This window comes from Polistes fuscatus, unplaced genomic scaffold (assembly GCF_010416935.1).
Source record: "Polistes fuscatus isolate 324 unplaced genomic scaffold, CU_Pfus_HIC Scaffold3, whole genome shotgun sequence".
In the NCBI taxonomy this organism is placed as follows: Eukaryota; Metazoa; Arthropoda; class Insecta; order Hymenoptera; family Vespidae; genus Polistes; species Polistes fuscatus.
Genome location: NW_025113107.1, coordinates 7,176,141 through 7,190,075, shown reverse-complemented (window position 1 = coordinate 7,190,075; position 13,935 = coordinate 7,176,141). Strand labels below are relative to the sequence as shown.

Here is a 13,935-nt window from a genome sequence, read left to right as displayed (position 1 = left end):
TGGTGTAAAAAAGTATCGACGTTCGAGTAAGTCGCATAAACAACTAACATAGGAGAGAACGTATAAAATATTTCATGTAAAAATCAACAATCTATAGCTACCAACGTCACAAGAAACGTAGGAATAATTTTCTCCTAGTTGCGTTCTCTTTCTAATTAACTTGACAAATGATAAACGAGTTTTTCATATCGTTATACATGCAAGATTGCAAGAAGGGGACATGTACTTAATTGCGTCAAAGTATATCTTGTTAGGAAATGATTTGCCCAAAGGTTAACCCTCGATTATGCTATACAAGTTGTTGCTTCATAATTATACATTAATGTAAGATTTCAACCGAATACATTTAAATTGTCCTTGCTCGCTACTCCAAGAAATTCATTAATCCTTCTGCTCGTACACTTTCAGTTATTGTTTAATTTATATTTGCCAAATTTGTAATTCTTTCATTCGATACATATAATCAAATTTATTTTTCGCGTGAGTCATCTTTTCTTGAAGATCTGTTAAAATTTGTGATGTCAAGAACGAAGATCAAATTTATCAATGACATTTTTCCACACCTTATTCGTAGAATATCCACGACATGTAAATAAGAAAATTACACGTTATACAATCCTATATAACATATATGTATATATATATATTTAAAAACAGACGAATAACTTATACGATTTTTCTCTTCGTTTTTTTATTTAAATCCGTTTAAAATACATATATAAAAAAATACATATATATTAAAAGAAGATAAAGATTTTTCCTATGGTTTTTATCGTAATAAACGCTTATGCAAATATATACACGTCTTTATAAACGCATACATGCAATTGTCACTTTTGTTAGAAATCATTATGTCCTAAATACTTATCACAAAACAGAAGAAACATAACGTCATTGATAATAATTACAGTACTGTCTTTCAACCATTGTTTTTTTTTATACATTGACGTAAGAAAATATTTATTGACTGGATCGTACGCAATGAGTACAAGGTCTCCTTGCTTTTTCGGGGTAAATGGGTATTGCAAGGTAAAAAAAGAGATAAGTATACGCGAAGAAAGTAAAAAGAACATAAAACTCTTAAAAGATCAATAAGGAAACGTAACTCTAAAGAGAAAACAAATTCTCTAGACGATGACGTCTAGATCAAATTCATGGTATTTATTGAATGTTAATTCGATGATATTTTTGTTTAAAATATATGAGTAAGAAAACACCTTATATCAACATCCATTTCTTCTGCTAAAATTTGATATTAAATCGACTTACATGATCGAATAACAAGTAGAGACAGAAAATTCTGCACTATTTAACATTGAATCTGCATCACGTGACTTTGAATGACATAAATAAGGTCATCGAAGAAAAGAAAAATTAAAATAACGACGTAACAATAGCTTTTTATGATTTAAAAAAGTCTATATGTTTCTAAACAAATGGGACTGATTTACTTTTTAATTTTTCCTGACTGTGCAATAATCTTAAATATTTTATAAAGAAAAGATAATATAGAAGTGTCTTATATATATATATATATATAAATAATTATTCTTCCTTAATAATTATTTCTTCTTTCGTAAGAATAATATCTTGATCGTAGTAAGGACTTTATTTTGAAAAAGTTGCAAATGTTAAAAGAATGCAATATCAGCAGTTAATACGTGACGATAAACGGATTTTGACCTTACCGGAAACATACTTAATTCATGCTAAATAATCAAAAGTGAAACGTCGGTAAAAACAAAAATGACACGTCCCGACGAATCAATATATATTTTCATCGTGTATCTTGTCAGAACTAAATAATTAACTATCTTTCAAAAGTTCGGATCGTTGTAACTTTACGAAAATCATATTTTACTAAAGAAAATAGGAAAGATGGTGAAAAAGAAAAAGAAAGAGAGAGACAACGAAAGAGAGAAGAATGAAGAAAAATCAAAAGGAAAGTTAGCATTGTATTGAGGTTACTGTTAATCAATCGCTAAAAACGATCGAACGTTATCAATTATCGTATCATCAATCTAAAAGGTGAAAAACTATAAATTTATTTCTATGTATATATGCAATGCATAAAATTTATCTGAAACTTTATATTAATGCAAAAATATCAATATTATTTATCCATGAAAAGAGATAAAAACGCTGAATTAATTTGCTTTATGCATAGGTAATAGATCAATCAATCTTGTAAACAAATAACAAGAAAAAAGATATTGTATTCGTATCTTCGGACTATCATCACAAGATCGATATAGTAAATAAAGACGAGAAAAAAGAATATATATATAATTCTTTAAAATCGAATTCAAAATATATATATATATATATTCTAATTAATAATTCATATAATTTATAAATTATTTCTATATCAAAAACTCACATTTTGAATATAACGATTTCTAAAAAAGAGAAAAAAAGAGTAAATAAATCGATGACATCAATGAGTAATAAAAAATGATAATTTCGATCCAAACAACAAAATGAACCAAAGAATTTTAAATATTTTCTTTTCGTAGAATAAATTCAAACCTTGACATAGCATTCTCACGTTTATCTTTCCTACGAATAATCAAATAAAAAATAAAAGTAAAAGTTCGAGAAACTTTTCAATGAAAATAAATAACATATGGTTTCTCATCCGCAATTGAATTGCGATTCGTTCGTAGAACTTCCTTTGAAATAAACGACGCACGGAGAAATATAAACGTATCTTGTACATACTTTTGTATGTACATGCATGCATATATACATACATACATACATACATAAGTACGTATGATGTACGCATGAAGACCATAATCGTGGATCGTTGGTCGAAGCAATAGAAGACGATGCAAAATGTTCTTTTTCACTGCTAGTATCAAATCGACGGTGTAATTTAAGTTTCTTATTTCTCGATATAATCTCACAATTCTTCCGGTCGCAAACCAACTCTAGAAAGAACCGTTGCCACTAATAAGTTCCATTGGTCATAGGAATTTGATTTATTTCTTCTTTAATAATCATCTATAAAAACTTTTAATTGGAATGAAAAAAGAATTATATTATTTTCGATGCTCAAAATTTCAAAATAATATGTATACGCATATTTAAAAGAGAAATTTGCAGATTTCGGAAGGCCTAATTGAAAAACAAAGATTTATTCTTGTTAAAAACAACCCCAATATCATAATATTTTACATCAATAATTAAATTGCGTCTAATTAGAATGTAAACAAAATTTAGATATAATAAAAAATTCTATTCAATGTAATGAGAAATGTGAAAGCTAAGAGTATTTATATCCTCTCGATTAAAGTTATATAAATGAATAGTAAATAGACATAGCATTAAAAATTATAATCATAAAAGAAATATCAAAGTCAAAAAGCTGATAATAAACTTTGGTGAAATTAGAAAATAAATAATTCTGATTTATTTTTGATTCCTTCCTAATGTGACACTCTTTTTTTAGAAATTCTCTTCCGAATATTTATTTTCCTATCATTATTAATCTCTTTTACAATTTCCATTAATATTTGTTTTCTTTTTCTTGATTTTTTGCTTTTTTAATTTGCTCTGAAATTGTTACAAAGTGTAAATTTTCCTTATTATAAGGAAATACTACTCATACATTACAATAATAAAATTAAAAAAGTATTTATCGGTCTGATCTATGATGTAAGGTATCAATTTAATGCTAATGTGATATTAAACACGTTTGAATAAAAAAAAATAATAAATATTAATATTCTCTCTCTCTCTCTCTCTCTCTCTCTCATAAAAATATGATTCAAGAAACAAGTTCATTAACTTGAAATTAATTATTAAAAAATATGATCTTTTTCTAAAATACAGCATATTTATATATAATATAATTAATTTTTTGTATCTTATAATAAAAATGTTAATATGCTTCGAATAAAAATATGAGAATAATTGCCCATTAGTCCTTAATTATTACGTTAATGTAATAAAAAAGCGATTATGTTTTAAATGAAAAATATTCATAAAAAATGAATTAATCTTTCTTAAACAATTTATCGCGAATTATTACCCATCAAGATATTTTTTATTTATATTTCTTACAATTAATAAACTCATGAACGAGAGATAAGATCTACGAAAATTTGCCGAAAGAATATTAGTACCTCAATAACTTTAGAATTTATTTTTAATAGAATCTTTAAGTAACTAAAATCTAAATAAAGTTAAAATCATAGGATTATAAAGCATTCATGTAAGTAAGAATTAAAATATATTATATAACTTACGCCTTTATTTGCCAAAATTAATATTGCATTTTGTGTTTTTAAGCACATATTATTCGATAGCTATTGTTAATTTTATTATAAACGTCTCAACGTAGTATATTTATTTGATATATTGATAGAAACCTAAACTTCAACATATATACTAATTTATGCTATCGTTTTCCTGAAATATTAAAATAAATGGTAAAAAAAAATTATTCTTTGAACATTATAAACTACTGTTTAGTTTCTATAAATAATTACGACGTTTCCTATAGATCATACAACATCATAGCTCAAACGAAGAGTCAAAAGATTGACTATTTAATTAACATAATATATTATAACATTTATTTGTAATTTAATAAGTATATATATATATGATGTTACGCTTGTTACAGAGACAAAATATAATTAATATTATAAACAACAAATTGAAACTCCTAAAATAAAAATAATACTGAATAATGAAGTTCCATCTTCCCTACAAAATAGTAAAATTCCGATAATTTTTCATCCATAAACGTTATTTACTGACTATTGAACCCTTAATTTCTTTTTGTATGTGTATTTTTCTAATCATAAGTAACTTATTGTTCAAGAAGATGCAATGATTGGTCAAAAGAATTCATTTTATAAAAAATAATATTAACATTGACGATGTTGCTGTTTCAAAGACATTAATTTGTCTTAAGATATGCATATATACATATATATTTATGTATATATCTTTAAAATGCAATCATAGCATTAATAGTTTAATGACGCATCATTCCATATACGAATTTCATAAGAAATTCAAATAATCTTTTATCTATGTTTAAAGAACATGATATATTGTGAAGAAGCTTAAATTTTATAGTGTGCGTCATAAACTTTAGAGATAGTATACTATAAGGAAGTAAGTAGTGATGTACATACCTCCCACATATGATTTACTTTGTTTTCTTCTCAAAATGTTATGAAACTGTATAGCATTTATGTATATGTAAACAAAATCACGAAAATGATAATAGTTATATATATTATGTGAAATATAATAATAAAAGATATAATTTACAATCTTCCTGCATTTTGTATTATTCATATTTTAATATAGCATAAAATGCTGGCTCGGATATATAACGATTCTAATTTTCAATTATCTCAAGATAAATTTATATCAGAATAATTTGTACAAAAGAACGATTCAATTTAAGTACATCGAATAGGCGTTATAGCGTTGTCGGGTATAATAAAGTATAGTATTTCTTGTACATCCTCCTGGAGATTAATTTCAGAAAGAGAGCTAGATTGAGTGTAATTTACATTTATTACTAATTATAATGACATGGTTTGTATATAGCTATCAATATTCTTTCAATATGTAGCACAATACAAAACAGTACATTGTTTAACCATAATTGTTACATATAACCCGAATTATTAAAACAGATCTATTAACTTATAGTCTATACACCTTGCAGGAAAACTTTGCACGTCTAAATACCCAAAATTGACAGGAAATTAATATTTTGCAATTCTTAAATGAATAATTCTAAAAAATACTAAATTATAATTTCAATATAATCATATGGAATATACAATTAATATTAAACTACTTAATAATCAATATAATCATCATAAATATATAACGGATATGTTTCAACAAAAAGGAAATCAATATTTTCGGTTGTTCCCTTCTTGCTTATTGAGATAGAATAGTGAAGTGTATTCACATTTTATATTACTTAAAAAGAAAATGTAGATCTTGTGCTTAAATCTAAGAAACTTTTGTACAACACAATGAAGCGATTCGATTATAAATATCTATCACCAGCATTAACAAAATCATTTGATTTACATAAAATAATTACTAACCACTTTTTATGTATAGTAAATCATAGATTAGATAGCAGTTGTCTCTAAACACTGAGATCTTCACAGACGCATCGTCTTAAGTATTGCATCGAATGCAAGGTAACTACATTATATTTAAGTAGAATACAATTATTTAGTTATTGATACTATCTTCACAGACATTTTTATACCTTTACATTTTTTAATAGACATTTCAATAATACTCACTACAATCTGTCGAGATTTTTTTTTAATCTGAACTGTTGTTAATGAAATACTTTTTTATTTATTATGACTCTGTGTGGAGAGTAAGAAAGAGAGCATGGTAATACATTTATGTGTTAATAATTTATCTGTAGTTCTCTGTAACATGTTTTCAACTTGATATAGAATTTCTACTCACATTTATATAAGTGAACATTTCTACAAAAAGTAATTAAGATTTAACTTTCATATGTAAATACACACACACTTTCGAATATTTTAATATTTATTTTTTGTTAAATGAAAATGTTTTAGATAAGATTGCACTATTCAAAGGAATTAAATATGACAATCTTAAATTAATTCTTAAAATGCATTTAAAATATAAATTCTTGGCTTTTAAATAAATAATTTTTTGTTCTAGAAAATAGGTGAGACAATAATCATAATTGCTATTTTCCATAAAATCAATAAAATAATTAATTTCAATAGAAAACATGTTGAAATACCTTGGAGAATTACATTTAGTACATAATATATAATTAGTTATAATCAAATATTTTTAAATAGAAATTAGAGTAATTATATCATAAACATATACTATTTATTAAAGCTTCTATAACTGAAATACAATATGAGAAAAAATCATATTAAATATGAATCTTGAAATTTATGAAAGAAAAAGTTTTTTCTTTTCAAACTTGCAATCCAGAACACCAGTTTTTAAGTTATCATACATTTAGTACCTTCATATTTGTAAACTGGTGATAAAGAACAATCGCCAACAAATACTGCATAAACATTATAAAAATAATACTAAGAGATTGCAAATGACTAGCAAATAATTAGACTGAAAAAAACAATAAGTTACTGTACAGTATATATTCTTTTTTCTCTATGATTTTAATAAACCATGAGCTTTCTTTCCAACATCAGATCACACCTACACATTATTAAAGTCTCACAATGCACATTATTAATATCCGGGTTTGCTATGAACACGTCACAATGTTAAAATATACATAACCTGTGCATGTGCTACTTCTTAGATATTATGGAATTACTATATTTATTCATTACAAGATTTAATATTTAATTCTGTTATTGATGAATGGTCATCATAATTCGTGCCTAGAAACTCGATGGCATACTTTGGATGTACCTAATGTTTCTTTGTGTCATTGGGCGCATGAATAGGTGTAACTTACAAGTGGTCAACAATAAGAAGCACAGTTTAACAAATAACGCTTCCTCTACATCTGCCATGAAAACTTACTCTACAATTAATGCTGCCCAGCGATCTATCAGCAAATAAAGTTCTTCTCTTCTGTAAGAAATAAATAATAAAAAAATAAAATTACACCGAAAGTTACATTACTTTCATATTACTAAAGAAACAGAAGGTAAAATTACCTCAGAGAAAAACAAACTAGAGAGAGCAGTATGTTTTCAGGATGGATTAATCTGATCCATTTTTCTTCGTTGGTAGTTCGCTGTGCATCTTGTGAAAATATATTTCGGTAATGACTATGGATGACATTTAATAAGCAGGGGCTTGAAAATCCCCCATTCCCCGCTGCTGTTGACCAAATGGTGGTTCTTGATAAGCAGCATCCGTAGCGTCAGGATAACTTGTATATCCTGTTCCACCTACAGGATCTGCTTCGTAACTTGGAGCAAAGGCTGCATCTTGTATACCTTGTCTGAATCTTTGAAATGCAAACCAGGCACAGCCAGCCTATACAAAAATACATATACATATTTTCCAAAAGTTCATGGAAAATTTGACACTATTAAATTATTCTCACTTTACGATGAATACCAAATTGTAAATGAAAAACTTACCCAAGTAAAAATTGAAAAAAACGAAAATGCAATAGCTCCTTGTACATTATTAACACCGTACCCATCTGGTGGCGATGTAGATTTATTCCAGGCATTTGTTAGGTAACAGAAGCCGACAAAATATAAAAATGCCCAGAAACCCGAAAAACTAAAAGAGATAGAATATATACATGTGAAATCAACGATTACAAATCAATAGGAGATTTTATTTGCAAAATTCTATCATTTTATAAACTTATTATTCAATAAACATGTTTAATAATTCTATAAAATAATTGATTAGGCTTACCCAAGATCTAAAAGGACAAAATGTTTTCGAGTTTTAACAGAGGACATTTGTTCAAACAGATATTCACCAGCAAGGAAACCAATACTAGCTAAAAATGCTAAAACACCTATTCCAATGCCATAATTACAAGCATTATTGTCGTCATTGTAGAGACACACCTCTTTGTCTTGTTTTGTAATGTATCCCTTGCTGCTTATGCACCCAAATACTATTATAGCAAAGAGCTGAAATTCATTAAACTTTCTTCATTAAATTTATCTTTCTCATCCCTTTTTTTAACTAAAAATGTTTGAAAAGTATTTATAATCTTCAAATATATATGTATATAATTTGATATTAAAATAATTCTAAGTTAGAGTATAAGATGACATGACTATTATCACATATATCCTTTTTATATATCGAAGTGATAAAACAAAATGGAATAAAATCGATAGAAAGACATATCCTATATAGATATGATATTATTACAAAATAAAATCGATATAACGAGTTTGATTAAGAAGCTAAGAATTTTGATTTAGTCGATAATGTACATAAGCGCACTTTGCATAAAAATCAACCTACTAAATAAGACGATTTAAAAATATCATCTCATTAAAGAAGATTATAATCGACATTTTCGAAACGTATTAGATCAATCGAAGTTATGATGGATTTCAATTGAAAATCCCATAGAATCTTGTATTATGGGGCGTACCACTGAAATTCGCGAAAAATCAATAGAACCCCATCATGGATAGGGGTGGGGGCTCAAGTTCTTTTAAAATCAATGTATTTACCATCTCAAATTTAGTTCAACCTATCAAGCTATAGAACAGGAAACATTCAAGAAAATGAAATTTTGTTATAATGCTTAAACTTACCAAGCATGCTGCCCTTAAAATAACTAGAGGCCTTTGAATGAATGCGATCGGATCAAAAGGCGCTCCTGCCTTTCCTCCACCGTACGCTCCGCCGCCGTCCATCTTAATGCAACTGAAGTGAAATTTCAAAGCTTTCGAAGAAAGACACCACGCACGCGCCTCACAAACTCATCCTCTTGTGCAATATTTTATTAAGCCATCATTGTAAACTCTCCAATTTATTCGATATGTAGTTACCAAAATAATCAAATATTAATATTTTAGATTAGAGAAAGAAATAACAAGAATAAAAATAAAGTTGTTTAATATCAGTATTTGGAGTTTGGTATTCAACTAATTACATACAAAATAATTAAAATAATGATGTTAATAAAAATGAAACTTAAAATTTTTAGTACCACAAGTATTATGCGTATTAAATTTATTTATAATTCTTCAGAAATAATTTTCTATTTCAATATGATTGGTTAATATTATCTTTTTAAGCTGACCAATCAATATACGACAATTAGTTAAACTTACATACGATTGGTAGTGACGATAATACAACGGAACAGAAGATAATAGTAGAACGGTGTAGAATTATTGTACACACCTTTCGTGTGATTATCGATTTTAAAATGTGTAAAATATATTATATTACATAATTTTAGTTAATAGTAATTGTTTTTTTTACATAAGATATAAATAATTATAATTTTAAACAGTAATTGTGAAAGAGCATGTAAAGACGTTCGTAAAATAAAAGAACTTTTCCGATGATGGCGCCACAAAAAATTTAAATAACATGCATTATTAAACACATCATTATTTTCGTTATACATTTGCTTTATAGACTTTATTTTTATTTATAGTATTTAAAAAAAATACATATATATCAATATATATAAATATGACATAGTTAATGACGTAATATATTAAAGATAATTAGTTGACGTAAAACTTTTGCCACGTGTCAAGTCACGACTACATTACCGACCGATAAAGCACCTTTTATTGTTTTATATATGATGATAGAATAATAATTAATTAAATATAATTAAACTTGTTGAAATATATATATTTTTAATTGTTATATTATTAAATTCTTTAAATTAAACTTATTTAACTTTTTATCAATTTTGATTTGCAGTTGTGTCGACCACTACGGTCACGCTAAGGTGGTATGGGAGACATTCAGACAGTATAAAAGAGCAGGGAGCGATGCAACAGTCCGGCTTCTGAGGGCATCGTCGTTAGATCAGTTGGGATTATTGGTATTGTTTTTCGCCTGATAGACAATACGAATTATCCTGCAATGGCCCTCAGCCAAACTAGTGTGGTAAGTAAAGGAGAAATCAATGGCAACTCCAGAGAAATATGACTGTAATAATGAAACGTGTACGTTTTAGTTCTAAGAAATAATTCGACATGGTTATGCGAAGCCACGTTGTAAAGGAATAAATTGTTCACGTGGTTTATATACTTGTCACCTAACTTGAGAAATCCTCTCCAAGTTATATTTTATTAAATGTTTTCTACCATTCGATTACAACTTTTAGGTTAATCGTAGTTTTTGTGTTCTTAGAAACGTATGAAACACTTAACATGCATTAAATTATCTTATTCTTCTAGTTATTTCGAAATTTATTACTTAATCTTTATTTTCATACTTCAGAATTGTCAGTCTACATTTTAAAAAAGAACGTAATATTTATTATATAAATTACTAAATATTTAATAGATTAAGATGGCATAACAAATTCGTTCTGTAACCTCCACGTTATTAATATTACACAAATTAGATTAAAAACCATGTTATTTATATACTTCCAACATAAATGATCATAACTAGATACAAAAGAAATACATACTTATTTTTATTTTTTATAAGTATGCATTTTTGTAGATAACATAGAGCATATATATGATTTAAAGTCTTTACTAATTTATATATATATATATATATATATATTGTTTCAAATTTTTTATTAATTAATTTTATTTACTGAAACTGATGCATTTAAATAAAACTTTTGTTTTAATTTTTGATATTATTAATAACAAAATACTTTGACGATAACTGCCATATTATATTACTTTGGCATATTATTTACAGTTGAGACTATACAACACTGTGATAGAAGATGTAATAGCAGGAGTTCGAGAATCGTTTATAGATGAAGGTGTAGATGAACAAGTATTATTAGAATTGAAACAAATTTGGGAAACGAAATTAATGTCAAGTAAAGCAGTGGAATTAAATCCAGAGCCACAAGAACCACAAGTTCCTCAGCTAAACACACATAAATCTGTGCCTGGTAACAAAGGTATAACGATACATATAATTACAAAATATTCTATACTAACATAAAAATTGAAGATAAAATTATGTTCTATAATATATATATTTGCCAATCATTTATTAATGATGCAGTGTCACAACAAACGCAGCAGCAACAACAGCAACCAACACCGCAGCAATCACAACCGCAACAACAGCAACAACAACATCAACAACCACAACAATCACAGCAACATCAACAACAACCATCACAACAACAAACATCACATTCTTCAAGTACACCATTACAACACCAAAATGCACCGGTGCAACAAGTGGCGTCTACTCCACCTGCAGTACTTGATAGACAAGTGCCAATTCAAATTACTTTACCACCACAACCTGGTACACGTGATTCTCAACAACGTATATTAACTATACAAGTTCCTGCATCTGCGATTCAAGGTATATAGAGTTCAAAGATTATCATATATCATATTTGTTTGTAAGCTAAAGCAAATTATTCTGTTTAAAGGCAACCAACTTCACACCATTTTAACTGGTCCTATAATTAGTGCTGCAATGGGTTTGCCAGCAGATGTAGCTGGAACATTATTACAACAGCATGTAAATTCTACTTTTCTGGGTCATCCTACACTGTCACCAATTCAAGTTAATCAACCCTTACAGGTTGTAACGCAAAATACAAATAATGTTGTTTCACAGCGATCTGTTCAAGGTCAAGTAAGTACAATTTTTCAATCTACAAAAATTTACAAAATTTTTTAAATATTATTACAATTCATGAAGTATAGAAATATATTATTAGTTATTTTTCTTATTTTAGCAAAATAACATAGCCCAATTAGATGGAACTTTGGGAGCATTGGGTGATTCGTCAGATGAAGATGAAGAAGAAGAAGACGAGGATAATGATGACGACGATGAGGATCTTGATGATAAGGAAGAAGAAGAAAATGATGAAGCCACTGCCCGAGAAGAGGTACTTAAGAAAATTATTATAGAATTTAAAATAGTCGAAGATTATAAATATTTAACTTATATTTCTTTTCATCCAGGAACCATTAAATTCTGAAGACGATGTAACAGATGATGATCCATCTGACCTATTTGATACAGACAATGTAGTTGTTTGTCAATATGATAAGGTAAATTTTTATTTTATTAAAAAACCTAAAGAAAGATACTTCAACCATTATAATGTAAATAAAACATTACATTAGGAATATTTATGTATGATATATACAAATATTTAACTTTTCAGATTACAAGGAGTAGAAACAAATGGAAATTTTATCTTAAGGATGGCATAATGAACTTAAGTGGGAAAGATTATGTGTTCCAAAAAGCAAATGGAGACGCTGAATGGTAGATTTGAAGATGATGTGAATATTGTGTTGTCCGGTTTTATTTTTAACAGACTTTATACAAGGACAGCTTGGTAATGTGTTCATGTGATGTTGCGCTTGATGGACAACATTAAGCTGTAAACATTCTATAATGAGGCAGTAAACCACGTAATAATATTATTATATCGAAAATTAAAGTGGTTAAACTCTCTGAGAAAGTAAAAAATCTAGATTCTATATCTTCTATATTTTAATATTTTAGTAATTATCAAAGTTAATATAATGTGAATTTATTAATATTGTTTATTTAAAAAAAGGTTTAAAAATAGTTAAGAGGTTAAATAATTTTTTATTGTTTATTATAAATTTATATTGTAATATTTTATTTGATTAGTGGTACTATTCCTCATAAAGAAAGTTACAGCAGCTGTTCTTATATCGTTTTACAACACAAACATTATTGTTAAATCAATAATGTATTTAGTGAAATATTTTAGTTAACATTACTAGTTGTGTCAATGATTATCGCATCAAGAATTTTAATTATTATTCTTGCTGCTTTATATCTTTAGGATCTATAATTATTGAACTTTTACATAATTACAATAACTGTAAATAAAATAAAGGGATGCTAATTATGAAACATATGTGATGCTTTTGAAAATAAATGTGTCTTATACTGTTATTACAGTTAACTAAATTGCGAAATAAAATGATCATTTAATTCCCAAATTAAATCCGATTGATCGACAAGAATTACGTCAGTGACAATATACAACAATAATATCAATATCGATATCGACCTGAAACGGTCGGTAATGCATTTCAAACGGAAGCGGGTAACATGCACCCTCGAGTATGTATACACCGCATCACGACCCTGGAACAAAACGCATCCTGTTACAACATAATTAAAGCTTACGGCAAGCAACGAGAAGAAAATCATAAATACAGAACGTTTCCGTAATTATTATAAACAGTTAATGCTCTTATTAGACCAGTTTTGAGCGCGTAACGATTACGGTTA

The 13,935-nt window shown here is 27.2% G+C and overlaps 2 protein-coding genes across 3 annotated transcripts; one reads left to right on the top strand and one right to left on the bottom strand.

The window, feature by feature from the left end:
• Positions 1 to 5,287: 5,287 nt before the first annotated feature.
• LOC122519594 (synaptogyrin) lies at positions 5,288 to 9,407 on the bottom strand. Its single transcript, XM_043639163.1, has 5 exons — positions 9,276 to 9,407; positions 8,410 to 8,633; positions 8,121 to 8,268; positions 7,689 to 8,013; positions 5,288 to 7,602 (listed from the first exon to the last, which is right to left on the bottom strand). Exons 1-4 carry the CDS (start codon positions 9,375 to 9,377, stop codon positions 7,816 to 7,818), a joined length of 672 nt encoding a protein of 223 aa, XP_043495098.1. The 5' UTR covers positions 9,378 to 9,407; the 3' UTR covers positions 5,288 to 7,602; positions 7,689 to 7,815.
• A 972-nt stretch (positions 9,408 to 10,379) lies between these two features.
• LOC122520186 (transcription initiation factor IIA subunit 1) lies at positions 10,380 to 12,931 on the top strand. 2 transcript variants are annotated; one of them, XM_043640211.1, is made up of 7 exons: positions 10,380 to 10,596; positions 11,374 to 11,584; positions 11,692 to 12,003; positions 12,074 to 12,282; positions 12,386 to 12,541; positions 12,618 to 12,707; positions 12,824 to 12,931. In XM_043640211.1, exons 1-7 carry the CDS (start codon positions 10,573 to 10,575, stop codon positions 12,929 to 12,931), a joined length of 1,110 nt encoding a protein of 369 aa, XP_043496146.1. In that variant the 5' UTR covers positions 10,380 to 10,572. The 2 variants fall into 2 exon arrangements, with proteins under 2 accessions (XP_043496146.1, XP_043496147.1); XM_043640212.1 differs by having other exon boundaries at positions 10,584 to 10,655.
• The last annotated feature ends 1,004 nt before the right edge of the window (positions 12,932 to 13,935 follow it).